The sequence below is a fragment of the Melanostigma gelatinosum genome, assembly GCF_949748355.1.
Source record: "Melanostigma gelatinosum genome assembly, chromosome: 21".
In the NCBI taxonomy this organism is placed as follows: domain Eukaryota; kingdom Metazoa; phylum Chordata; class Actinopteri; order Perciformes; family Zoarcidae; genus Melanostigma; species Melanostigma gelatinosum.
In genome coordinates, this window is record NC_136654.1 from 6,365,285 (window position 1) to 6,391,017 (window position 25,733).

At 44.9% G+C, this 25,733-nt stretch overlaps 1 protein-coding gene across 1 annotated transcript; it reads left to right on the forward strand.

The window, feature by feature from the left end:
* Nucleotides 1–121: 121 nt before the first annotated feature.
* On the forward strand, nucleotides 122–24,023 carry LOC306795167 (SH3 and multiple ankyrin repeat domains protein 1-like; the record flags this gene model as incomplete). Its single annotated transcript, XM_079293576.1, is given in 27 exon segments — nucleotides 122–148; nucleotides 150–653; nucleotides 3,532–3,735; nucleotides 5,579–5,650; nucleotides 5,739–5,847; nucleotides 6,021–6,172; nucleotides 6,642–6,809; nucleotides 7,064–7,105; nucleotides 7,723–7,839; nucleotides 7,932–8,009; nucleotides 8,207–8,273; nucleotides 8,533–8,708; nucleotides 8,864–8,994; nucleotides 10,032–10,171; nucleotides 10,656–10,769; nucleotides 11,271–11,349; nucleotides 16,109–16,191; nucleotides 16,357–16,481; nucleotides 17,217–17,352; nucleotides 17,533–17,613; nucleotides 18,263–18,289; nucleotides 18,386–18,442; nucleotides 18,613–18,734; nucleotides 19,266–19,389; nucleotides 19,473–22,671; nucleotides 22,769–23,665; nucleotides 23,933–24,023. Coding segments are annotated over 27 exon segments (7,083 nt in total). The 3' UTR covers nucleotides 23,985–24,023.
* Nucleotides 24,024–25,733: the final 1,710 nt, after the last annotated feature.

Sequence of the window (25,733 nt, forward strand, 5' to 3'; positions counted from 1 at the left end):
TCTATCAATGATGTTATGAGAGTTAAATGACCTTACTTCCTTCTCTGCCTGTTTCCCACAGCATGTTTCTAAGGATGAAGCCAGTCACATGGGATAGCCATGTTTTGTCTCCATGACAGCTATGTCGCTCAGCCCTCTCTGCAGTGACACCTGCCCAGCAAAGGATGCTGGGAAATAACGAGCACTTTTATCCCGGCCAGGATGACAAAGATTGGGAGGATGAGGAGGAGGAGGAGGAGCAGGGAGGAGAAAACGGAGAAGGGGAAGATGACCGTGACACGGAGAATGGAGAGTTAGAGGATCTGGAGGAGATGGAAATGACGGGAGGACGACAATCCTGGGAAGGGACAAGTGGCGAGGTGGTGAAACCAGCAGCCATTGTGGTCGGTAGACAGAGAGCAGACCGACCGCTGAGGCCGGGCAACCGTGGTATCGCATACATGTCCAATCAAGCCCTGCTACATCATCAACCAGCCAATAAGCAACAGCATTATCCCGCCGCAGCCAATCAGCAGCCTCATCAAGCAGGCCTGAATGCGCTGCAGAAGAGACGAGCTCTCATGGAGCGCAGCATGACCACAGTGGCTCCCATGGAGGACACGTTCCTGACCATGATGGTGTTCCGCGTTGGAATTCCCGACATCAAACAAACAGTAGGTGCATGTTCTCATCGACAACACTCCGGCCAAGCACTATGCAAACATTTCATGAAACAAAGACACCCATCAAACAATTGACCCCTATTCTGAAACTGACATGAATCTACAGTTGAGGCAGACAAAAAACATTCATGTAGCACAGCTCAGTTCCTCACATCTGTAATTTGTGAGAAAAAAAAGAGTAAAACATTTTAAGAATGAATTGTCAAGCTCAATCAAAAAAACACAAAGTCTAGTTATCTATGTAGAAAGAAAAGTCTCCCTTGCAAACGGAGCACTGACTCGAGGTCTTTCCAAATGAGGAAGTAGCTCAAGCCAATTCTCTCTGGTATCACTGCCTCAGAGAGTGAGATAGATGGCTTTAATTCAACAAACAGAAGCATATTTACAAGGTTACGGTAGTCGTGGGTTTGGCTGATGTAACTATTTCTGATTCTGATCTTTGTGTAAGTAGACAAAACTTTACTTTTTTTTTTTTTTTTTAAATACACATTTTTCTGCAGTGTTGACATCTACATCTGTTTCAAGTGTGTTGCTGAGAAGAACCCATGGGTACTTGATGCATAATTATGTTTTTTTTTTACATTTGCCAAATATGCGTGAACAAATGTACAAGCACAGAACTTATTTCAAAGCATTTTCATTCCAGCCGTCCCACAAGCCCAGGGATGAATCCCAAAAGGAAGTAGCAAAAAACACAGAGCGTGTTCTGTGTTATATGTGTTGACATATTCAGTCAACAACACCATGTAAGCATCTGCCTTGGGTCAGGGATGGTCATAATTAGTCTACAAAACTGAAGTTGGTATCAATTCACACTTATAATAGCTCTCCGCTGTACAGCGGCGGCAGGTGAGAATTGGCCGGCCCACACTCGCCATATCCAGGTGAGAGTGGGTGCCCCACTGTAACCCCTCCCCCCCCCCCCAAATCTGCCTTTCTCCATTTTCAACTCCCTGAACATGCCGATTGTTCTACATGTCAGCTAATCTGCCCTCAATATAACAGTAATTGCTAATTATCTTATAGGTTTTAATGAGTTTAGGGAGAGCTGGGGAAGTGAGTGATGCTGGAAAGGAAGGAATATGTGGAAGGCATCTGCGGTGCTCTTAGGTCTTTGTCCGCCACAGGCATCATATTCCGCTCTGCACACGACTGAGAAAAAAACCCACTCCGCACCCCAAACCTTGCAGCTGTAATATTATTGAGCTGAATTAGGAGAGCTGAAGAGCGGGAGGGGAGGAAATAAATGCCACGAAGAGAGAGGTGAGGAAATGAAGAAGCAAAGAGGAAGATATACGCATTTGAAAAAAGCTTAACGCTGCGCAGTGAATGTCCAAATAAGTCTCCCGAGTGAGGACAAGTACTGCCAGATAGATCCCAGAAAACGCTTGGTTGAATAAAACCGAACAAAGGGGAAAGAAGTATCGCTGTAATATACAGTGTACATTACATTAGACTTCTCTCCCAAGGATTAGCCAATCGACCGCTCTCTCTTACACACACACACACACACACACACTGTTCAAATATGTACACGACACTGCACAATTACACTCACGTAAGAACACACAGACACGCGTATACTTCACAACTCACTTATATGCATGCAGATACACATACACAAGCACACACCCCCATCATGTGGTTTACCTCCTAGGGACCACCAAGACATTGCTACGGCAACGGGTTCCTGCCTTCACTAATGAACTGGTTGCCATGCCAATAGAGTTGGCTACACTATCAAATAGTGCAACCCAGCGGGGGGGAGGGGGTGGGGGGGTGGGGGGGGCAGAGGGGACATGAAACTGTGCTGAGCTGTGCAATTTGACTTACAGTTCTCTGAAATGGAACAATAGCGCGGATGCATACATCTCATCCAGAGCTCTCAGTGCCTGCTGGTAAAGCTCCCGGTCAGCTCTGTCCTCAGGCTCCAGAGTTTAATAAGAAAAGGACAAAAAAAGATGGTCTTCCTGTGGAAATGCAAGGAAATGTAATAATGTGAGGACATGGGCAGTGCACAAATCACCGTGAAATCTAGTAGTGCATACACATGATACATCCAGGGTGATATAGTAAGAGGAGTAGGAGCTTCTCTCTTCGAGCTAGTTTTTTCTTTCTCCCCCTGGATTGTGGTGACAATCCGATCAGGGATCAAAGTGAAAGAAATCACAAAGGGAAATATGTATCCCTGTATAGAATCTTTACTTCTGCATCAGGTGTAGAGAGATGAAGTGCTGTGAAAATAAATAGACCTGAATATCTTGATGGCACTGATGGACTATAAGGGTAGCATACGGCATCGAATTTCCATGGATGTGGCAGATGATTAATTATTTAAAGGAATGCATAATCTGCACATGCCAAATACTCATGCATCCATCATTCACCAACTGATGTTAAAACAGTCACGCTACATTATTAATCCGTCGTGATAAAATGCCAGTGGCTAGCTATTTAGCCAAACTGACTAAATATAGCTGTGTGTTAATATAATTGTGTGCACGCAAGTTTACACACACACACACACACACACACACACAAACGCTACCATTAAATTGGTTGCTGTGTTAATGATATTGACTTTTCTTAGAGACACAGCCAAACAGTAAACCGAGTTCTGTGACTCCTGTGAAAAGAAAATGTCACGAAGAATGTCACGAAGAAACACATGAACACGCCTGCCAGACAAAAGTAATTTATGGTGTCACTTCATGTTGTGGTGTTCACGGTTTCCTGCAGTTATTTTAAGCCCAACTATGATGTTTTTCCGAAACCTAACAAAGCGGTTTTGTTGCCGAAACCTAAGCAAGTGTTTTTGTTTGAATTGACAACACATTCATGATGTATTTGCTCTCTCTGTGTCTGTCAGAGGTGTCTCCAGTTTGACCAGGACTGCACAGTATGGAGCGCTAAGCAGCAGATCATCTGCTCCCTCAACGAGACGTTGTGGGACGTCTACAACTACGGCCTCTTCCAGCCGGCTGGAGACGGACGGGACGCCAAGTTCCTGGAGGAGGAGAGGGCCCTCCGAGACTACTCGCAGACCTTTGAGAAAGGGGTGCCTTACCTGGAGGTATGGAGGTGGGAATAGTGGGACAGTGACACGACCATAGCCAGGATTTTACATGAACTGGGGTCATGTGTTCATGAGGTTATCTCCGTAGCTCCAACACCCCCTAAATAATTCTGACACGATGTTAAAGATGAAAAGCTTTTGTCAACTGTTCAGTTATATTGCCTGTGAATTTGATTTCCCTGAAAATATAAATGCTGTTTCAGAGACTTCCTCACACTGCCAGAGATAACAAGCTGGTGGGGAAAGATGTGTTTGCTCAGAAGTTGTTAAATTGAAATATATTCAGTCTTAAAAATGCAAAGAAATCAGCTTCTAAAATATCCAGAAAGTGTTACCACAACCCCCCACATTTCCACAAAAGATACATTGGACTTGACGTCAGTTTCATCAGTGGTAGCAACTGCCCTGACTGAGTGCACTTGTTATTTCTGAATATAAAATATAGCATTGTTGTCATCGCTAAATACAGGAAAAACGGTTGAACAGCAGCATCTTTTGTGTGCATCTTTGATCTTTTGACGCTTCTGTTGTTTGATGACATTAACTCTGGTACTGCATCATACTTTGACAATGTTATTGCACATAAGGAGTGTTCTAGACTTGCAGACAAATTACTCACTGCTTACTTTTTTTATTAGAATTCCCATGTTCAACACAGTAAATGAACGAATCTTGACAAATATAATATCCACCTCATGGACTTAATTTCATTCTGTGCTTTATATAACCTATAAATTATATTATGTTTCTCCACTTTTTGGGAAGTGGGCTGTGAGATGACATCAATATGATTTTGTCATGCTGCCATACAATTATCTCACAGTGCCCTCTGGTGGTCCAGCTGCTGTAAATGTTGACGAGCTGGGTGGGGCTGAGAAATATCCTGCACTCACGTTTTTGGCTTCGAACCAGAGTGTTTACATTCTTGACAAGGTTCCGGATGAGGACTGCTGCTCCACAGCAGAATGTATCTCACTGCTCCATGAGTGTATGTATTTATAACACGAGTAATGGCATTTTGAATTACGTCAGTGCTTGAATTGGACCAGTATTTGTTGGTATAGAGCAGTTTCTTGATCAGTTTAGTTCTTACTTTGTGCCATTACTTTTCAGATAAAACTAGCATCAAATATTAGGCCGGTTGCTCTTTTATGCTGGCCAAACCCACCGCTGATGCATGAAACATGCAGCTGTTCTTTGGCTGTCTGAGGTGCAGCATGTGGTTCGGTTCAGCTGATCTCACCTCAGCAATCCTCAATGGTTTACCATTGCTGCACAGTACTGATGTGGAGACGGCACATTCAGTCAGGTGGTTTACATTGACATGGTCTCCCATTCAGAGAAGACAGCCGATGGAAAAAAAAACACCCAAACTCAGTGAATTCATGTTTTGATAGATGTTGTGTTTTGGGCAGAATGGGGGTATAGAAGACTGATTCTCCAGACCGTATTTTAGAGCAATGCTTTTTTTTAAATTTCACTGCCTAATTGTATATATCATTGCAGAGTAGAGAAGATTCTAAAACATTAAGACCAGCCCGTAAAAACTACTGCTGCCTATGTATAATTAACATTTACAGAGAATAAAAGAAAAATATTGAAACAATACACAGTTTTCGGTCTCTTAACCATGGTACAGGTGTAAAAACAGCCTGTCCGGATGTATTATCAGTGAGTAAAATATATTTAGATTTACGTCAGAGCCTATGATATATATTGCTTTGTGGATATGTAGTAAGGAAGCATTCCAATGCTACCTGATACTCTACATATTATTTCCATTCCATGTGATGCAGCATGACGATGAATCACTTTCACACGTTTCTTTTTCTGTACTCAGTTTAGGTACAAAACTAGAGTTTATAAACAGACAAATCTGGATGAAAAGGCGCTCTCCAAACTCAGCACAAAGGTATTTCTTATTGTCTATTAAATATTGCTGGTGCACAGTACTCATTCCGACTAAAATATTCCTTTCCTTCCTCTTCTACCATTCTCAGGCCAGTCTGAAGAAGTTCCTGGATTACATTCAGACTGGAGCAATAGAGAAAATGGCAAAAGTCCTCGATAAAGGTCTTGATTCGAATTTCCATGACCCTGACAATGGAGGTGAGTTTGCTGTGTGTGCTGACGCTCACTGTGGAAATAACAATTTTGACTAAATCCATTCTTTAATTTCAAATAAATGATTGGACAAGTGGTGTTGGGTATGATATGAAATGCTTTCACTTACGCTCTTCTACCTACCATCCTTGCTGACCCTTTCCTCTTCTGTGGGTCAGAGACCCCGCTCTCCATAGCCATGCAGTCGGGCCTGCCGGCGGAGGGCATCAGACTGCTGGTTCAGGGCGGCTCTCATTTGGACTTTAGGAGCAGAGACGGCTTCACACCGGTGCACAAAGCTGTTAGGGCTCACAATCACGCTGGGCTGATGGTAAAGACTTTGGATTAAAGTCTCATATATATATATATATATATATTGCAAACACACTCAAGTTGGACAGGCAAAGTGGACAAAATGCATTGAGTGATTCTTATAAGAGTTGCTTAAAATGGCCCACCATTGTTCGTCTTTCTGCCATGAAATATATTATTTTGTCAATCCCTGCAGCTTCAACATGCAATATAACACTGATAGTATATATATGAGATCAAATGTTAAATAATCAAACTATATATACAGATAATTGCTTTAGACATAAACATGTTTCTCACAATGACTGAGTATCATTTGATTTATACCGTGTGTTGTATTGATCAGCCGCAGCATCACGAGTAAAATAAGGCCCAGCCATATACCCAAATTCTTTCTTTCTCAGCTCGTCTATTTCTCACGACACACAGAATTTGCACATCCACCTTTATTAGAAAAGTGATGCTTTTCGTTGGTCTCTCCTTGGCAGGCTCTCTTGTCCCTCGGAGCATCTCCAAACTACAGAGACCGCTATGGCCTGACCCCGCTGTACCACACTGTACTGACAGGGGGCGACACTTCCTGCTGCGAGACCTTGCTGTACTACAGGGCGAGGCTGGGGACAAAGGATGAGAATGGCTGGGACGAGTCCCACCAGGTACCAATGGACGTGTTAACATTATTAATCTATACATCCATTGATTTCCATCTGGTTTCATTGTTTCCTTTTTATATTTTCACATTAAGCATCTTTGGTCTTTGTCTCTCCTCATTTAACTTAAGCTGTGCACCAACATGTCCATGTCTGATCTCTGCGTTTGATGTCTTGTACCATCGCCCTCCGTCTCTCAGCGTTTTCTCACACTCTCCCCGTCTCAGCCTTCCTCACTCGTATTCTCTCTCCTTCCATAGCACAGGGATGAAGAAGAGTTTGGAATGGAAGAAATACATAAGGTACCCTTCATCCTACCATCTCATCTTCCCCTCAGAATCGTGATGTGATAAAAATGTCGATAAACTGAATGAAGTGACTCACCACATGGTTTCCTTAAAAAGAATCTGGGTCATCTCAAGAATCTCTTTCTGTAGAAGCCTGTGAATTGCCTACATTATGTATCTGTGGCATTCTGGTAAATTTGTGTTTGTGCTGCAAGCTGGTTGTCATGGTATTTTATTTAGTTTTTAGCCGTTCTTTACTGTGTACATGTATTGTGATATTTAAGTCTCTGCGGAAAGACACGAGAAAACCTCTCAGGCTGCTGAAGGCTCATTTCTGTTATTTTAATGAATTCTGTTTACTTTCTTTTCCATCACAGTGCAATGTAATTGTCTCTGACCTGTTTTTCTGTACGAGTAATTATGGATCTAAATGTGGACGTAAGACATTATCTCCCTTCAATTCTAATTGTTTCTCTTTTGCAATATAGTTTTAATCTCCCCTTTCCTGCCTAATGTTATTCTGCTGAAACTGTCAGATATGAAATCACCCTCTTCACATTAACTTGTCTCTTTCTATACTTTTTGATTCTGACAATTTGTGGATATTTCTATCACGCTATTGACACTTAAAGGCTTGCCAGAATGGTTTTGCACAGCACTTGGAGCATCTGTTGTTTTATGGGGCTGACACCTCCTCTCAAAATGCCTCGGGGAACACTGCACTTCACATTTCTGCCCTGTACAACAAGGCAAGTATGGAAACAGATTCCCTCATATGAAACTATTATGACCACAATTACTACTGCCGTTAACGCATCACTTTCCCTCTGTGAATAATCAGGAAAGCTGTGTCCGCGTTCTTCTGTACAGGGGAGCAAATAAGGAGGCAAAGAACAAGCTTGGTCAGACCCCTTTTCAGGTAAATGGTTATCAATTAAAACTGTACACAGTTTTATCATGTTTTTAAAGTGAAATTGCATTCTTTTGGAGTAGCTTTGACCAACAGTTTTGTCACATACTAAAAGAGAAAAAGCAGACAACACAATGCAACAAAAATAGCAATAATTACAATGGCTCATCTAATTACATCTTCTTTTGTTTTGTTTGTGTTTGCAGCTCGCGATAATGTCTGGTCACTTTGAACTTGGGGAAATCTTCAAAAACCACAAAGATTCGGACATAGGTAAGCTATCGTGCCAAACCGTTTCGTCTGAGGGGGCTTATCAAGTTTTACAGTTTCACACCTGCTTTCCTTTGTACTTTCCTGAAAATATCATGTATTTTGCCCTTACAATCTCCCTCTTTCTCCCTAACAATCTCCATAATTCCTCCCTCTATTTCACCCTGTCACATCAAACCCCACTGCCCTTCCTCACTTCCTAATCCTTCTTACTCACCAATTCTGATCCCTCACCCGTTAACCTCACACCTCCCATCTTCAGTGCCCTTTTTGGAATCGCCAAAGTATGTTCCCAAGCGAAAAGAGAGCGCCTACACGCTACCTCTCCCCTCACTTCATTCCCACCCCCTACTGCGCGCTAACAGCGATAACTCCATGACCCAGTCTGACCCCCTGGCCCTGCCCAACAAGGCTGCAACCAATCCCAACCCGGGACAGGTACTGAGGACCATTAGGCGGATGCTCATCTGCTGATCTTTGTGATAATAGATATGCTTTGCTGGTGTTGCATTTCTTTTTCAGTCTTTGACATATAGTAAGTTACAGGATCAGCTTTGAAGATCTGCCCATGTGGGACTTGTGCGTTTCTGCAGGGGCAACGCAGGGCCTCCATCGGCATGAGAAGCTCAAGCAGCCCCAGAACTCGTACTCGCTCCCCATCCCGGGGTAGAGGAGGCCAAAGTGACACAGAGGAGAGGCACCGACAGCCAAGAGGCAGACAGGGGTAAGGAAGGAATACGGTGTTAATGCAGATAGGGAGAGTGGTGGATTCATATTTTGACCATGTCCTTTAAGGCCATGTACTAACGGGGTTCAATAAATCTCCAGTTACCATCTGCTGTATGCAGGAAAATGACTATTTGTGTCTCATATGCATAAAGTATACTATTTTTAGTTGCAAGAATGTCACATATTTGAAGTGTGGCTGTTGTCCTGCAGGGTAAACGAGATGGAGGAGCTCCTCACAGTCTGAAATATGTTTTAAAAATGTCAGACAGTGATGCAATTTCGCCGCCGGGTCTACAGCCATGCTAGTGGCTCTGGGAGGCTGTACAGTTGTGCTTACAATGACAAATATTAACATGCTGATGTTTACCATCTTGGTTTAGCATGTGAAAATGCTAACATTGCTAATTCGGACGAAACACAAAGTTGAGGCTGATGGGAAGGATATAGTTTGGCGGGTATAAAAAGAGAAAAGTATTGAACAAATTAAAATGAAAATGTTGTCATCATCATCGCACTAGTGCGCTAGATCACCAAAGTTATTCATCATCAAGGAACTATGAATGTCTGAACCAATCATTGTCCTATCTATCTAACAGTTGTTGAGATACTGAGATATTTTGAGATAATAATCCAGAAAAATCCCTGTTAACACAAAATGTATGGTACTTGCTATTTGTGTCTTTTTTAAATTTTGAAACACTAATTCCCTGTATACTAAATTACATTAATTTCAACCCTGCATTAATTTCTTGTGTACTAACTGCCCTAATAGTATGTACTCTATGGTATTATCGCAAAGATTTGAGGCGCACTGTGTTAAAATTCTTAGCACTTTCTATATATCTGACATACAATTACTGGTCACTGTTTGTAAATACAAGATTGCTGCACGCATTCTTACTGTTGGCATGACTCAACTACTGTCTCCGATGAAGCCTGATAAGCTGTATGTTGTCTCACTTTGTCTCACTTGTGCAACACAGTCTAATCTCTTGGTTTTGTCAGAGACTCTCTTTCTTTCTCCCTCTGTAGTGCAACCTCAGTGGGCAGTGGAGGAGATCAGATGAAGCGTATGTACAGCGCAGTGCCAGGGCGGGTTTACATGGCCACTCGTGCCTACTCTGCTAGCGGAGACAAAGAGCTCTCACTTAACAAAGGCGACAGAGTTAAAGGTGAGACAGAGCAAATTCACAAATAGTCAATTCAGAGAATGTAAGAAAAACTTGCCCGAGACATCTTTTTAATCGTGTTGTTGTTTGAGGAGAATTAGCGAAACGTTTTCAACTGGAGATGATTTTGTGTGATGCTGAGATCCTGTACTTCCAGTGCAGTTGCAATGGAGTTTAATTCCGGAAATAATTTAAACTACTGTATCTAAAACATCAACAGCATGAAGAGATGTTCATGAGGGAAGAGAGGATTGTAAACAAGAGAAATGAGAAGCACCAGCAGACGCATCCAGTCATCACAATACATGTTCCTCTCCATTCTCAGTGGACTGTTCAATATTGTTATTAAAAAAATGGCTTGAGGTAAACACGGAAGGTTGAGCGTCAGACGTATTACAGTGTAAGAGTTTGTGATCAATGATTTACTAGCCAAATTAAATTATATCTATCTATGCCATCGATTTATCCGTCTGTCTCTGTGTCTCAGTGTTAAGTGTAGGAGAAGGGGGATACTGGGAAGGAACAGCGAAAGGTCGTACTGGCTGGTTTCCTTCAGACTGTGTAGAAGAGGTGGCGGCTCTCGGCAAAGACAATCGATCAGGTGAGACAAAAGTTGTTGTTTTTCAATCGTTCATGTATAATTTAAAATAAATTAGCTATTGATGGTTTTGAGATAACTCTCATAAGACACATAAGAGTACCGGTAATAGGAAATAGATTGGAGTGAAAATGGGTTACCTACTCCCTCAGGCTGGAATTATCCTTTCAGTCACTGTAACACCCAGCACATGTCACACTCGTGTTTACCAGCAGCTTCTTATGCAGCAGACAGTGGCACACGTACAGCGCAGAAATGAACTTTTCTCTTATTTCCACAGCTGCACTGTTCAGGCAGCAAGCAAACTATATGCCATGCAAAACACTGGGAGAACATATACAGTATATATCGAAAATATATTTGATTTGTTTGTGATCTGCACTAAAGACACAATACTTCTAAAACGGTACAAAACACCTTCATGATCTTCCGTCATCAAGGTGTCGTGACGGAAGCTGAAGGTGTTTAAATTGAGCATGTGTTTTGCCTGCATGTGCCTTGCAGAGACGCGCAGCGAGAAAGCCAAGAGGAAGCTTTTCCGTAACGTCACTGTTGGAGCCTACGATGGCACTGATGGCCCCAGGTAAGAAAAGTTGCTGTGACACGTACATCAATGAGTAAGTTGGGAGTTTTCTCCCAATGCATGCTGGGACCGGCCCCAGCACTTCCCCGAACAGGATACCAGTTTAGAAAATAGATGGAGTCATAAAACAAAAGATGAAGTTGATTGGCTGCAGCCTGTGATATAGTTTGGCTGTGGATTGTCACATGAGCGTGGGCAGCCACTGAACTGTCTGCTCTCTGGGTTTATTACTGTCAGGAAAGACTCTGAGGCCATTTAAGGTGATTTAAATAGTCGACACACAGAAGGTTCATGTGTGTGCGCGCGTGCGCACTTGTTTCGCCTATTGTGCTTTCACACCATCCTGTCTGCTGCATGTGTCTGTGTTCTCTGCAGATCCTGAGCGGCGCTTGTTCTCTATTGTTTTGCTGTGTGAACACGTCAGCGGTGAAGGCACAAAGAGCAGCCATGTCATTTTTCAGCTCTGCCCCTTTTGGCTCAAACAGACAAATGCACTTGTCCCTTTGATACATCCAGCCACATGCCTCTCTCTCGTCTGTTGTTGCTTGTTTACACTGAACACAGTAATGCCATAATGAAAGGTAGAGGTGGGTCCTTCTCCTACATGGCATTTGTCTGAAGCTGCAGCTCAGCCTTGGGCAGCTGCAGCTGTGTTTTATGAAGCTATGCGTGTTTGTTTGAGAGCTGGTGTGCATCTGACTATGCCTGCGAGTGTGTGTGTGTGTGTGTACATCATCCTGCTGATGAGTCATGAGGAGGCTGAGACACCAAGCAATGGTTAGGTCCCTGGGCTAGTGAGACTTGGCAGTCGCCACCCCGGGGTTTTACAGCCTCTTACGCATTGTAGCCGACATTACCCTTGTGCTGAGCCGCTGCCACCGTCATTAGAAAAAGGCATTCACTTTAATGCAGCTGCGCTTGTGTTCTAAATGGAAATAGCAGCCACTGGGGTTATATTACCTGTGCTAAGCTGGTTAAGCGTAATTGCAGCACTGTGGTGAAGTGGTGCTCAATTAAGAGCAAGGTGATCCGGAGCATGTTCCCTCACTGCAGCTCGGCATTTGAGAGAATGTCAAACGCTATTTCAGAGAGATGTAGAGAGAGGAAGAGTGTTTGTTAGCCTGTGTGGTGATGACAGGTCTGATTTAGAGGAGAGGAGGGAGCGACAGAAAAGTTAGCAAATGTGAGTGTGAGTAAATCCAGGGTGAGAATCAGCTGTCAGTATATCTGTGATACAACAGTCAGTGGATGTGCAATTGGAGCACAGTCTCTCCCTGTGTCGCCTTATATGTGTACCCATCCCCCGCATCTCCACACCACAGATTCAGCTCTCCATCTCCCATATTCTGCAGCCAAACCCTCTTCCTGTCATGTACCAGCACACACTCCATACACTCTCTCCCTGTTGGGATAATAGCTGGTATTCTCCCTCTCTCTTTTTCATTCACAATGTCTTTCTCGTGTCTGAAGTATGCGGGGTGCAGACCATCACGCTGTCTCTCTCCTTCTCGTTACCCACCTCTCTCGCTCTCTCCTCCACTCTCGCGGCGCTCTCCGGCTGAGCTCTCGCTGGAGGACCGGGAGCAGGAGGAGGAGGAGGAGGGGGGAGGTTGAGAGAGAGAGAGAGAGAGAGAGAGAGAGAGAGCGCGAGAGAGAGGAGGGGGGCATGGCAATGGGGGGTTGCGGAGAGAGAGATCTCTCTCTCTCCCTCTCTTCTTCGTGGCCGTCACTGGGCCCCAGAAACAGGAGCGTGTGGTTCATTTACAGGTAGCGGCTGTTTCCTCATTCATTGGCTGGCTATGGATGTGAGGAGAGGACAATGGAGAGAGGGGAGAGGTAGATGATGCTATTGAGAGGCCGTGCCTTTTCAAAGACGGACTAATAAGCGATGTATTTTGTTCGTGTGTCTCCGAGTGTCCGTGTGTGTATCTGTGCGCGTGTCTAAAATGTGTATATTTCCTATGCATGTGAATATCTGGTACGGAAGTGGCTATTGAATGGAGCCTGTTTATTTCTGTGTCTTCCTCCCGTGTGTCTCTGTACGCCGTGTGTGTTGCTGCATGAAAGGGAGCACATATTGATGCATTTCAGTCAGACGGTGTGGGTGTATTTCATTCTCTTTGAGTCATGATTTCTTTCAGCAGATATTTTTCATTCACCAGGACTTCCCATTTATTCCTCTTCCTTTTAAAGAAATGTATTGTCACATCCCATATGTTTTTGTGTATCATTAAGAATGTGAGGTGTTGCGTCTGTACAGAAGGATGAAAGTGAATAAGTCAATAAGTGGAAAGAGTGCGGTTTGTCAGCTCCTTTCGAGCTCTAATTTCAGATACCACTAATTCTGTGCATGTCTGTGTGCATGCATTTGTGTTTATGTGTGTGCATGTTACTATATACACTGAATGAAATGAATGTGTTTTCACTTATAAGTGTATACGTCATAGTGCTTAATTGCTGTGGGAGTATCTCTCCTACCTATAATTATATGTACTGTTCATCCATCGACCACGTCTCAATCCACAGTGTGTGTCACCAACACCCATCATGTGCCTCACTTGTGTTGCGTGTGTATAGTCCCCACATAACCAGTCTATCTGCATGTACATTCAGCAGGTTAATGGTTAAAAAGCTGCCTTTTTTTCTAAGTAATTGTGGGTAGAAGAGAGGATGACTCAGGAGGGTACATAATAACTCTGGTCTCTAGTAGGCTTACAGCTTCATTGCAGCCGGTTCAGACAAGAGTGTGTCCTACAAGCCTACAGGGATTAACCAGGGACTTTGCGATTTGTATATTCCCTAATTGGCCAGGCTATAGTGGTCAATGTGGTGACATACAAGTTGAATAGCTTTTAAATATGTGAAGGAAATCAGGTGTGTTACTGCAAGCCAGCAACACAACTTAGACCACCTGGAGGACCAACGCAGGCCACATTTCCCCTTGTAGAAGTGGATGGATGAAGAGCCCAATGGATTTGTCCACCCACTCTTTGCTACTTTGATCCTCAGAGAGGGAAAGCATGGTGGAGGACAGGGTGAGAGAAAAAGGAATGAGGTGTGAGGAGCAGATGGCTGGAAGGCGGCTGTGCGTTGGCGAAACAGTAACATTGATGGAGAACACACGAGGGATGGACCTCAGTAGGGGAATCTAGCGATCGTCTGTTCAGTGCTAAAGTTACAACTTGGTGTCGAAGTCTGGATCTTCAGGCCTGTAGGCCAACGCTCATGCCTCTGCTGTACCTCTGTGTGATCTGTGATTCCACAGCCAAACTTTGTTACACGCTCTTGAATACACAACACCTTGCTGGGTCTGTGCTGTAAGAGGCGGTGTGGAATATTCTATTACTGCTTTCGTTATTTTAGGACCTGTACACACATGGGTGTTTCACAAATGGCGGAGGCAGAATGAAGTTGGAGTGATGGGGTCCTCTGCCAGACGTAGAAAATATTTAAATCTGCTGCCTAAAAATAAATCAAAATGTTGGCGTTTTTAAATGTTACATTGTGGGTTTATTTAGGGTTACATGGCCAAGTTACCCTGCCGACTTGATTGTCAGGAAACCAATCAAATGGTTGTGTTTAGTTTACAGAGATTTAAAGTTGGATTTAGCACCACGGGTTTGGGTCTGTTGATTCAAGCGAAGGATAATTGTAATTGAGAATTTGTATGGAGCCCGAGAGTATAGGCAATACCTGAATTATTGAATTCATGGCTGAAAACTCCTATTTACGTACACTACTTCTCATGAAGGTCCAGGTGTGAACACACACAGAATTCACCTCAAATATCGACAATTCTTCCACCAGGCAACTTATCCTGTTCACTCAGTTATCCATTCTAGGAAATCAAATCCTTTGATTTGATTTCAGTTGGAGTGTCAGTTTGGTTTAAGAGCACATATACTAACACTGAAATGAGCTGCCTCGGAAAGAAATATCTGGAATCCCTCTTAAATCATACAGCTCTGCTCAAGCCCCGGACTCTCTAACATAACCAGGGTGAATTGACATTGTTGGAAAGTCAAGTCCAGAAATGAGTCATGAGATGTGGCTGTGTGAGGCAGTGTGAAGTCCATTTGAAACCACTCCTATATTAGAGAAAGGGTTGTAAAGCAGCTTGGCCAAAAGTCCCAGACAGGGTTACACTACTGTAAGTGTGATGATAAGCTTGCATCAAGTCTGTGATCATTTCTGCCCTCCGAGGCTGTGGTCTCTTAGCAAGAGGAGCCGTTTGTGGAGGAAGATCAGAGGTCTGTCCCAATGTCTTTTGCTCCATGATGTGATGTGTCATGTATGACCGGTAGTGGTGCGCTGGAGTCGGTAAAACACTATCCAGAGGCAGCGAAAGATAATGCAGCAATTTAGGTGCATTTGGAAGTTTCCATTATCAGGGAAGTGTATGTGCACATTTTTCTAATGTGCTGTGCCCCCCCCCCCCCCCCCCAACCCAGTGCTTGTCAGCTCTAGCTGGATTAGTCCATAGTATGTCATCTCATATACACTTCCTCCCATTGTGACACTAACTGTATCCCTGACATCAACCCTTTTGTGCACCAGCATTTTTTGTATGACATTCTCAAGCCAACCTGTTTTGCTGCAGTGTGATATCATAATGCGATGCAGTTTAGCTGTTTTACACAGAAAAGGCTTTATTTGCATGACAATAACACTTTTCTGTTGATATAGACGTCATATAGCTCTGTTTCTCTCTCCATCCCCTTTTCCCCTTCTCCTCTGCTCCCACTTTACTCTTTCTAAGTGACTACATCATTAAGGAGAAGACAGTGCTCCTGCAGAAGAAAGACAATGAGGGCTTTGGCTTTGTGCTTAGGGGAGCCAAAGGTGAGCCTCTTCACCCAAAGTTGCCTCATATTTTTCTGTCTCGATAGCTTTCTCAGTCTCGTATGCTCTTTTTCTCTCTTTATATCCCTCTTAACCCTCCCTCTTTTTCAAATCCATGTTCTAGTCATCCCTGTCCACTCATGCTGATCCTTTTGTCTCCTGCAGCTCAGACTCCCATAGAAGAGTTCACTCCAACGCCAGCGTTCCCCGCGCTGCAGTACCTGGAGTCAGTTGATGAGGGGGGCGTGGCCTGGAGGGCGGGCCTGAGGATGGGGGATTTCCTCATCGAGGTAAGGACCAGAGGCATTTTGGACGAACGCAACTGAACCTTTTTGAGTGAGGGAATACAATTTTACTAAAAAAAATCCCACTAAAGAATGCAACAAGTGCTGGCATTTTTCTCCGAGAGTGTCACAAATCATTCTGGGAAATATAGGAAATGAAAAAGACCAGGCAGCCTGAAGAGAAGTCTGTACACCAATACTGATCGTGATTCGCGATTCGCGATTGTGCTCTGGTTTCCTCCCACCACCAAAATGTGTGTCCTCGCTGGGCTGTGAATGTGGGGCATCAGTTAAGGCATACAACCTGTGCCCTTTCATGTGTCTATGCCCGTTCAAGCAGCAACATTCTGGCCTTTTTGTACCTGTTAAAGTTCCCGTTAGTTTCCTGAAAAAACTCAGTTCTGAAAATTGTGATTGTCAAACCTATATCAAAGCTGACAGATCTGCTAATTAGTATTCAACCTAATATGAGTCACTTATGTAGCTGCCCAGGCCTTTGTAACTGTGATTTACTGTAGTCGCTGCCTGAATTGCTGGTGCACTCGTCCAAAACACTGGAAAATGATGATGAAGAAAAGTCTTTGAAAACTGCAACAACATATGCCAAACATGGGAAGGCTGCATTACCAAAGTGAAATCAGTTTTTTGCTCCACTCGCTTGTACCCACCTTTTTTTCCCCCCCCATTTAAGTGGATCAGCTCATTCTTCATTAAGTCCTTCCGTGTCTTTGTGTCTGTAAGGTGAACGGCCAGAATGTGGTGAAGGTTGGCCACCGGCAGGTGGTCAATATGATCCGACAGGGCAGCAACAGCCTTATGGTGAAAGTTGTGATGGTTGCTCGAAACCCTGAACTGGAGGATACTGCTCGGAAGAGAGGTACAAGTCAAACTTTCCTCGTCTGTCATTTCCATCCCATGTTTATGATGTGAAGATAAAAGCTGATTGCGTGTTTACTTCACCTTAAAAGCCTGTTTGAATGTGGTTGTCAATGGTGACCGCATGTTTATACGAGAAGACTAAACATTAAGTCTGCATTTGGCTGGCTTCCCTTGGCAGCCCCGCAGCAGACTAAAAGACTGACTCCTCCTGCCATTGCCCTGCGCTCCAAGTCAATGACATCAGAGCTGGAAGACATGGGTAAGGTGATAGGGGGGGGGGGGGGGGGGGGACAAAGGATTGATTGCAAATAATTAAAAGGATGGGGGGAAATTCATTTTCTTCTAAAAAAGATTATAGGCCCCACTAGTTTTTTTCCCTGGGGGGTCACATTTGAAATGTGGGTTATCAGCTTCTCTGCTGGATGATGGTACACTACTAGGGCACTATTGGGCAAACACATCATTAAATATGAACCTGAGATGATGCAGAGAGCCAAGAGAATTATCCAGTACTGGGGCAATATCATTTTTTTCATCAGCAATACTTTGATGTGAAAGGAGCTTTTAGCTTAATTTGCATGTTTGGTATTCGAAGAAGAAAGGTTTTAACTAATCAGGTTGTGAAATGATACTAGTCTGGTGCCAACAGTCACAAATTGTTTTTGTTTCTTTTTCTTTTGGACTATATATGCTTCTGCATACAGTGGACAAAGGTGGGAGAATCACGGATTTGTGTGCTCTCATTATCATTTCCGTCCCCATCACCATTGCTCTCATCACATCAGTATTCACACCATCACATGTGTCCGAGTATGTATTTCATCCAGCTATGTCAACTGCCTAATAATACACATGACTACACAGCAGGTCACACCTAATTTCTGTTTTCCAAATTATGTATGCTACAGCTGCGTCTCCATGGAAAAAGAAAGCAGGTGAATATCAGCCTTAATCATTACCAGTCATCAGCCCCTGAGCTTTAATTAAAAGTTAGCCTGTTTGATGCTCCTTTTCCACCCCTTCTTTTTCAGAATACGAGTCCTCTCTTGGTCCTGATAAGAAGAGGACCGTCTATCAGATGGCACTAAGTAAAAAAATCTCTCACACCGCTCTTGTCATGCTGTAAAAGGGTGTTTTTAAACCTTGAGGGGATGGGAGGGAATCCTTCTTTTCATGTTTCTGCCTTTTATTTTATACTCCCTCTCACTTTCTCTCTATATTTCTTTCCTGCCCTGCCCCTGCTTGGTCTTTATTTTAGATAAACTGGATGAAATATTGTCTGCTGCCCAACACACTATTACAACAGACAACCAGGGCCAGAGGGCTCATGGAGGCAAGAGGGACCGGAGCAAGAGTATTGTTCCCAACGTCTCCAATGAGGTACAGAATGGAAAAGAGATGGTCATAGTTTTGGTCGTTGCCCTAATTCATGGTCCTGCTGTCTTTTTAGACTGAATACAGTTATGAATCTCTCTTGCAGTCTCTTCCATACCACATTCACATACAACAGAGCTTCTCCACTGATTTAGGATACAACAGATATTTAGTCATGGACGTGACTACTGCTAGAAAACGTTTAAAGCAGCTTGGTCTTAAGCTCTCTTTGTTAGCTGTGTACGTTCTCCTGCTCTCACTGCACTTTACAGAAAATGATTGACAATGGATCAACTACACTAAAACATTTATTTAAGTGTGAGGCAGTTTGTGTTCATGCATCCATGCTCTGTTGCCTCAGACTGACTGGTTCTTTTATATTGCATCATACTCTATATCAGCTTAACAGCCGACATCAATTCGATTTGATTATGTGTTATTAATGTTTCCTCTTCTCTCTTTACTCCTTTCTTCCTTTCAAATTCTCTTTTTGTCCAAATTCTCTTCCCTTTTCAAAATGTTTTTCGACAATTGAAGCAACCCTATGAGCATCAGTCATCAGTGAGTATGGTGCAGCCCGGACCAGGTTTTGGCTACAACCAAGCTCATTTTCAACCCGGCCACACTCAGCATGCAGCCATGATACGTCAAAAATCTATTGGTAATGACAATCGTCATCGAAAGATTTCTGCCTGCTAAATAGTTTATTTTTCATTTTATAAACACCTGTCTTCTTGCTCTCAGGTGTAACAGAGGAGGAAAGACAGTATCTACACCCACCCGCTATGAAACTGGCTCGCAGCCTGTCGGTGCCGGGACCAGAGGAAATACCCCCACCCCCTAACACATCCGCCCCAGAGCCACCTTTATCAGCAGGGCCTCATCCTGTGAGAGGGCCTGCTATGCCCATACCCCCTGTATCGCAAGCCCACTACCAGCTCCAGTCCCAGCCAGGGCATGCTACTCAAGCAGGCTGGGAGAGGGGTGGGCCTGGTGGAATGAACCAGCAGGCCATGGTCCCCACCCTCCGCAGACAATCTGATGGACTGGGTGTCAGAGAGCCGGAGGCGGCCAGGAGAGGTGGTGGCAAAATGGGAGGGTTAAGGAGAGGCTACAGCAGTGCTACACCACCGACAAGTGCTAAGCCAAAGGCCCCACAAGCACCGCAACATCACCCGCACATGGCCAACCGGGAGCAGGGTGGAGGAGTTGGCAGGGGTACAACCAGGAGGGGTGGTCGAGGAGCTCTGATGAAACAGTCGAAAGTGGAGGATGGGCTGAGACAGCACCGAGGAAAAGGAGTTGCAGCCAAAGAGAAGAGCTCCATCCCCATCCCCACCATCATTGTCAAAGCTCCCTCAACCAGCAGCAGCGGGCGAAGCAGCCAGGGTAGCAGCATGGAAGCTGAGCCCCTCCGCCATGTTGAAGACCACACCTCAGCAGATACGACCTCAGACAGCCCCAACACCAGTCTACCCTCACCACTCACCCCTTTGCCACCTCAGCCCCCTACACCCACATCCTTGCCTTCATCAACTGTTGCCCCATCTGTTTCCTCGCAGCAAAACTTGGAAAACTTGGACTACACGTCAACATACGGTACGGCCTTTGGAGGAGGAGGGGCACGCAGGGAAAGAGAACGTTTCCGAGATATGAGAAGAAAGAGTGCTTCTTTCTTCCTATCAACTGAGGAGGACATTCAAGGAGAGGCAGGGGGAGGAGCAGAGGAGGGAGAAGGAACAATAGGGGCAAGAATTCAGCCTTTACAGGGCATACAAATGGAAGTGCCCACCCCTCGTCTACGGCCCTCCAAGTCTATAGATGAGGGCATGTTTTCGGGAGACAGCTATGTCCACTATTCCAGCAGCATGCCCCCAGCCTTTGGCCTGCCTGAGTATTCTTCCCCTGTTCTTGGTCAGGATGGCCAGCCCAAGTCAGCTCCCTCAATGTATGGCACCCAGGCCACTACTACTTTCATCCACCCACTTACAGGGAAAGTTCTCGACCCCTCGTCCCCACTTGGCTTGGCCCTAGCTGCAAGAGAGAGGGCCCTAAAAGATGACCGCAGGACACGCAGAGAGGAGAGACACTTTGGTCGGCAGCTGTCCACAGTAGGAGCGTTCCCTACTCCTGTTCAGACCCCAACTCCTTCACTTTTTGCAACCTCTACACAATCTGCCTACACTTCCCCTGTATCCGTCCACCTGAGCTCCCCCACCGCTACCACCTCGCCTGCATCTATGAGCCGGCCACAGTCACCAAGGATATTACGTTTGGGAGGAGGAGGTGGGGAGAGGATGGAGAGAGACAAGGAAGGAGCGCCAAGGGAGGGTCTCAGAGTTCGCTTCTCAGAGGACCGAACCAGTCAGTATTCAACCCAGTATTACCCACAGAGCCCCAGGGAGAGAGAAAGAGAAAAGGAGGTGTATGACAGCAGACCTGCTCCACCCATGCAGCCTCCTCCACCGCCGGTTCAACCCGCACCCCGAAGACCTTCCTTTCTGCAGATGGATAGTGCTCCCAACACCAGCTACGTCCCTCAGTATACTGTCTCCACAGCCCCCGCACAGATGCATGAAACTAGAGCAGGGACGGGTGGAGGTCTAGGACTGATGGTTCTCCCTCCACCAGCTCCCTCAATAGATGCAGAGGATGAGTTTGTCTTTGCAGATCCCTTGCCCCCTCCTATACAGTTTGCTAATGGTAAGAAGGAGAGAGTCCAGGAGTATCCTCAGCAGCATCAACACCGGAGTCAACACTCTGCTGCTGTTGCACCACCTCCTCCACCCTCTCTTCCATCTAGCAAGCACTCAAATGCTCCCCAACCCTCCTCACAGGGTGGGGACTCTGCTGCCTCCAGCCTTACATCCTATGACAGTGAGGTGGCCAACCTTACACAATCGGCTCTCTCTCCATCTTATCCGTCCCCACAGATATTTCCCCCTCCATCCACCACTACCACCACCGCTGCACCTTTGCCTGCCACTTCACTACACAGACCCCAGCCCATGTCTCACTCTCACCCCTATTATGGCAGCTCTAACGACCCCTCAGTAGGTGGTCACATCCCGGCCCAGGATAGAGGCACAGCCACCATTACCTATGCTACCACTACCATGACATCCACTGCAGCCCCCACCAACACAACCTCACCGGGATCCTCTGACTACAGTATGACCATGGCCGGGCACAAGACTGGCCTCAGCACAGGGGGCAAAGCCGCTGACCATACTCATCACCCTATTGTTACACCGAAGAGCGGAGACTGGCAAGATGCCGTGGTGGATTCTGGGATTGAGGAGCTTGACAGTCACAGCAGCAGCGACCACCATTTAGAAATGCTGGGATTGAGTGGGCTAAGAGGAGAGAGGGGAGGGATCAGAGGAGATGGGCGAGGAGGAGAGGGAGAGAGAGGAAGTGAGCATCAGGATCCTTGCGCAACCTACTCAGGTGGGCAAACATTTGAGTTGCACAGTGCCAAACTGGCAAATCCAGTGTTTCCAAGGATGACTCATTACAAGGAGGGAGGAGGGAGGTGTCCGCCTGTTGCACTACGTAGGCAGAACAGCACCAACCCTGCTCCTTTGCAGTTGCACAGACAAAGCAACCCGGACGATGTTAGGTTAGAAGGAGTGTTCGAAGATGAAAGGAAGCGCAAGCAGAGTCGATCCAAAATGGAGGATGGCTTCAACACCTCTCTGGCTGCCTGCTTGGAGAGGCAGATAGACCCTCCGTCGGTGAACTGGGTTGAGGTTGAGGTTGGGGAGCATGAGCAAGGTGGAGATGGAGTACAGAGAGGTGGTATCGTTTTGGAAGGCCGCAGACTTCACTCCCCTCTTTCTGGCGTGAAGGCGAGCATCATCAATGAGCTAAGCTCCAAGCTACAGCATATGAAGAGCATGGATGACTGGAGCCACACTCCAAAGTCACCCACCATGCATAGGTTTGTTTTGTTTTCAGTAACCGGCCTTTAATATTAATTTGAAAGTTTGCATATCTTCTTTTTTTTAACTGAAGTTTGTTGTTTGTCTGTCTCTCAGGTATTCAGCGGATTTCACGGATGTATTTCATAGCCCCCCTTCTGGCCATTCCACCTCACCATTACCCACCTCCTCTCCACAGCATCGTCAGATCCTGACACCAAATCTGTCGGCCACTCCTTCTGTCTCCCCATCCTCTCAAGTCCCAATTCAACGCAACTGGACCCGTTCCCCATCTCCACAGATGCCTACCTCCCCAGTTCATGCACACCCTCCCCATTCTCCGACCTACTGCCCATACCCAACGTCGCCAAAGCATCGGTCCAAGTTGCGCGGGCAGACTTTTGATTTTCAGTGCAGTCCCACAAAGGAGAGGCGGTCTTCAGTCTCACGACGGCGAGCTCCCAGTCCTCTTATCTATAACACTGAACAGCCAAACCCAACTCCTCCCAGGCCTTCCTCTCTCCCAATCCTTCCCATTACACCCGTCTACAACAACCCCTTTGACTTTCCCGGGCCCCTCACCCCTCCTTCGCCTGGAATCCCTCGAGGAGATACCTACGCGACTTCAACTCCTCCACTGTTCTCCCCATCTGGTGTGCCAAGTGCGAACCCCCTACTTGTCTCCCGCTCTCTCTCCCCCACCCATTTTCTCTCTGGAGCCTCATCCCCCATACACTTGCCCCTCAGCCCATCCTGCCTCAACTATCCCCATCTCACTCCTCCTGCGCCAGCCAAACCCTTTGCTGTCAAGCCCCTGCCCTACTGGACCAAGTACGATGTGGCCGACTGGCTGGCTTACCTAAACCTGGGGGAACACAGAGAGCGTTTTATAGACAATGAGATCGATGGATCACATCTGCCTTCGCTCACCAAGGATGATTTCCTGGACCTGGGAGTGACACGTGTGGGACACCGCATGAACATCGAGAGGGCGCTGAAGAAACTCACTGACAGGTGAGGGAGGACTAATAGACTCTGGAACACATAGCGGCAATGTGGTCAAAGGTCAAAAAAGGAAGCAATGGATGGTGAAGGACAGTTAAGTTAGCTGGGTCGTCCCCTCTCTTCATTAGATGCATATAATTTGATACGTTATCTCATCTTCCCTCTGACCCTTTTCTCTTTATTTCCCACTTTTATCAACCCTATTTAGTTTGCTCCGCATTTATTTCATTTCCGCTCATTTCTATTCTTATTGATTTGCCCTCCTTCTCTCCCCAGGCGGCTCTCCTCTCCTTTGCATGTCACTACTTCCCTCCAAGACACAGACTGAGAGAGTGAAGGGGTGATTCAAAGATGAAAGAAAGGGAGAGAAACTAATTGACAAAGATGGACAATAACAGAAGATGTGCAAGAGAACAGCAGTGGACATCAACAGGTTGTTGAACTTAGACTAAGAAGGGCTGTATGTGTTTGGGGGGGAGTTTTCTTTCAAATTGGCTCCACATTTAGAGAATACTATTGAAATTTGTGGGATGACTTTTTGTCAAGAAAGGGTATGAGGACGTTATGAATATCATATGAAAATGACGCTCTTCAACTGAAAACGTACTTTAAAACTTTTGATGGACAGGCATTTAATTAACACGCCGTTTTGTGCTGTAAAACACATACACACACTTATTCTCACGCACACACTGACAGTTGGATTCTCACACCATCTGCTGTTTAGCAGTATTGAGAAAACCTCAGTCTGAGTTCAAAGAAAAATGGAAAAGTTGCTGCTTAAAGGGTAGACCCCAATAAAGTGTTACTGACTGTGGCTGAGCCAGAAACTCTGGGTAAAACAGTGCCATCCTAACATCAGTTGATGAGAGATTTGTTTGTAAATGATGATCGATAAAATGGAAGACAATATTAGTATTCTCTTTATATCTTTGCCATATTACCCCAAAGGATGCCCCAATAAGCTTTGTATGTACTTTGCGAGCACTTCAATATATCTTACATGTTAAACGGGATTCACTACTATAGTAGAACCATATGTTTTGTACAAAGTGCTTATCGCAATCATTCATTTCAAACTGGTCAGGGTATTTATAACTGTTCAATTGAAGTTGTGCATAATGAGGACGTACAAGTATTGAGATTATATTGTTGTGAAATTTATTTATTATTTTCCTGATTATTCTATAGAAAAGAGATGAAATGTATAAAAGAGGAATTGAAAAGGGTTTGTATAACATTTTTAACTGCAAATCGTCTTTCTTTTTTTTGTCTTTACTGGTGTTAATTGCCATAGCACAGGTCAAGGGATGGAACCGTCCTCTTTGATGCCATAATGTTGACGGCTCTCTCTCACACAGCAGGTGCAGTGATCAATAAGGGCTTTTTACTGCTTCTCTGACTACCTGAACCTCAACCTTCAGCCTCTGTGAGTCTGTCTGATTTAGTGCGACAGCCAAACGCTTCCCCTGACCTACACTTTTCTCTTTCTAATGCCTTTTCCAAAACATATTTATAATGGTCAGAAAATATTGTTTTTTTCTCAATAGTTGACAATACCCAGTGTTTCCCCGTTCCACACATTAACCCTCAAAAAGAAACACTTTTCAAACTTAAAGCAAATACTACATATGTTGCTTTGATGTGAAGATGAACTCCCAGAATGTTTTTTAACATGCCAGTTTAGCCATTTCCCTGCAGTGAATTCAACTGTAAGGCAAACACACCTCATTTATAGATCTATATGTAATGATGATGACAATAACATACAAATATAGTATAATAGATATAATATTTAAGTATTTAAACATTTTTAAGAATCTCCGTCTTCCAAATAGTGTGGAGAAATTCTTTGAAGCTTTGTTTGTTTCATTTTTGATTTTCTGTAAATGCTTTCTATACTGCTCTGCCCTGTGGTGAAGCTGACGCACGTTAGTAAATGTGTATTCTCTCTATGTGAGTTTAAAATGATGGCTCTGTATTCTCATGCTGAGTTGCCTCACTGCTATCTCATGATTAACTATTCTGGGAATGTGAAGGACTGAGCAATAGTGTAGAAAGCATTGCATACTATGAT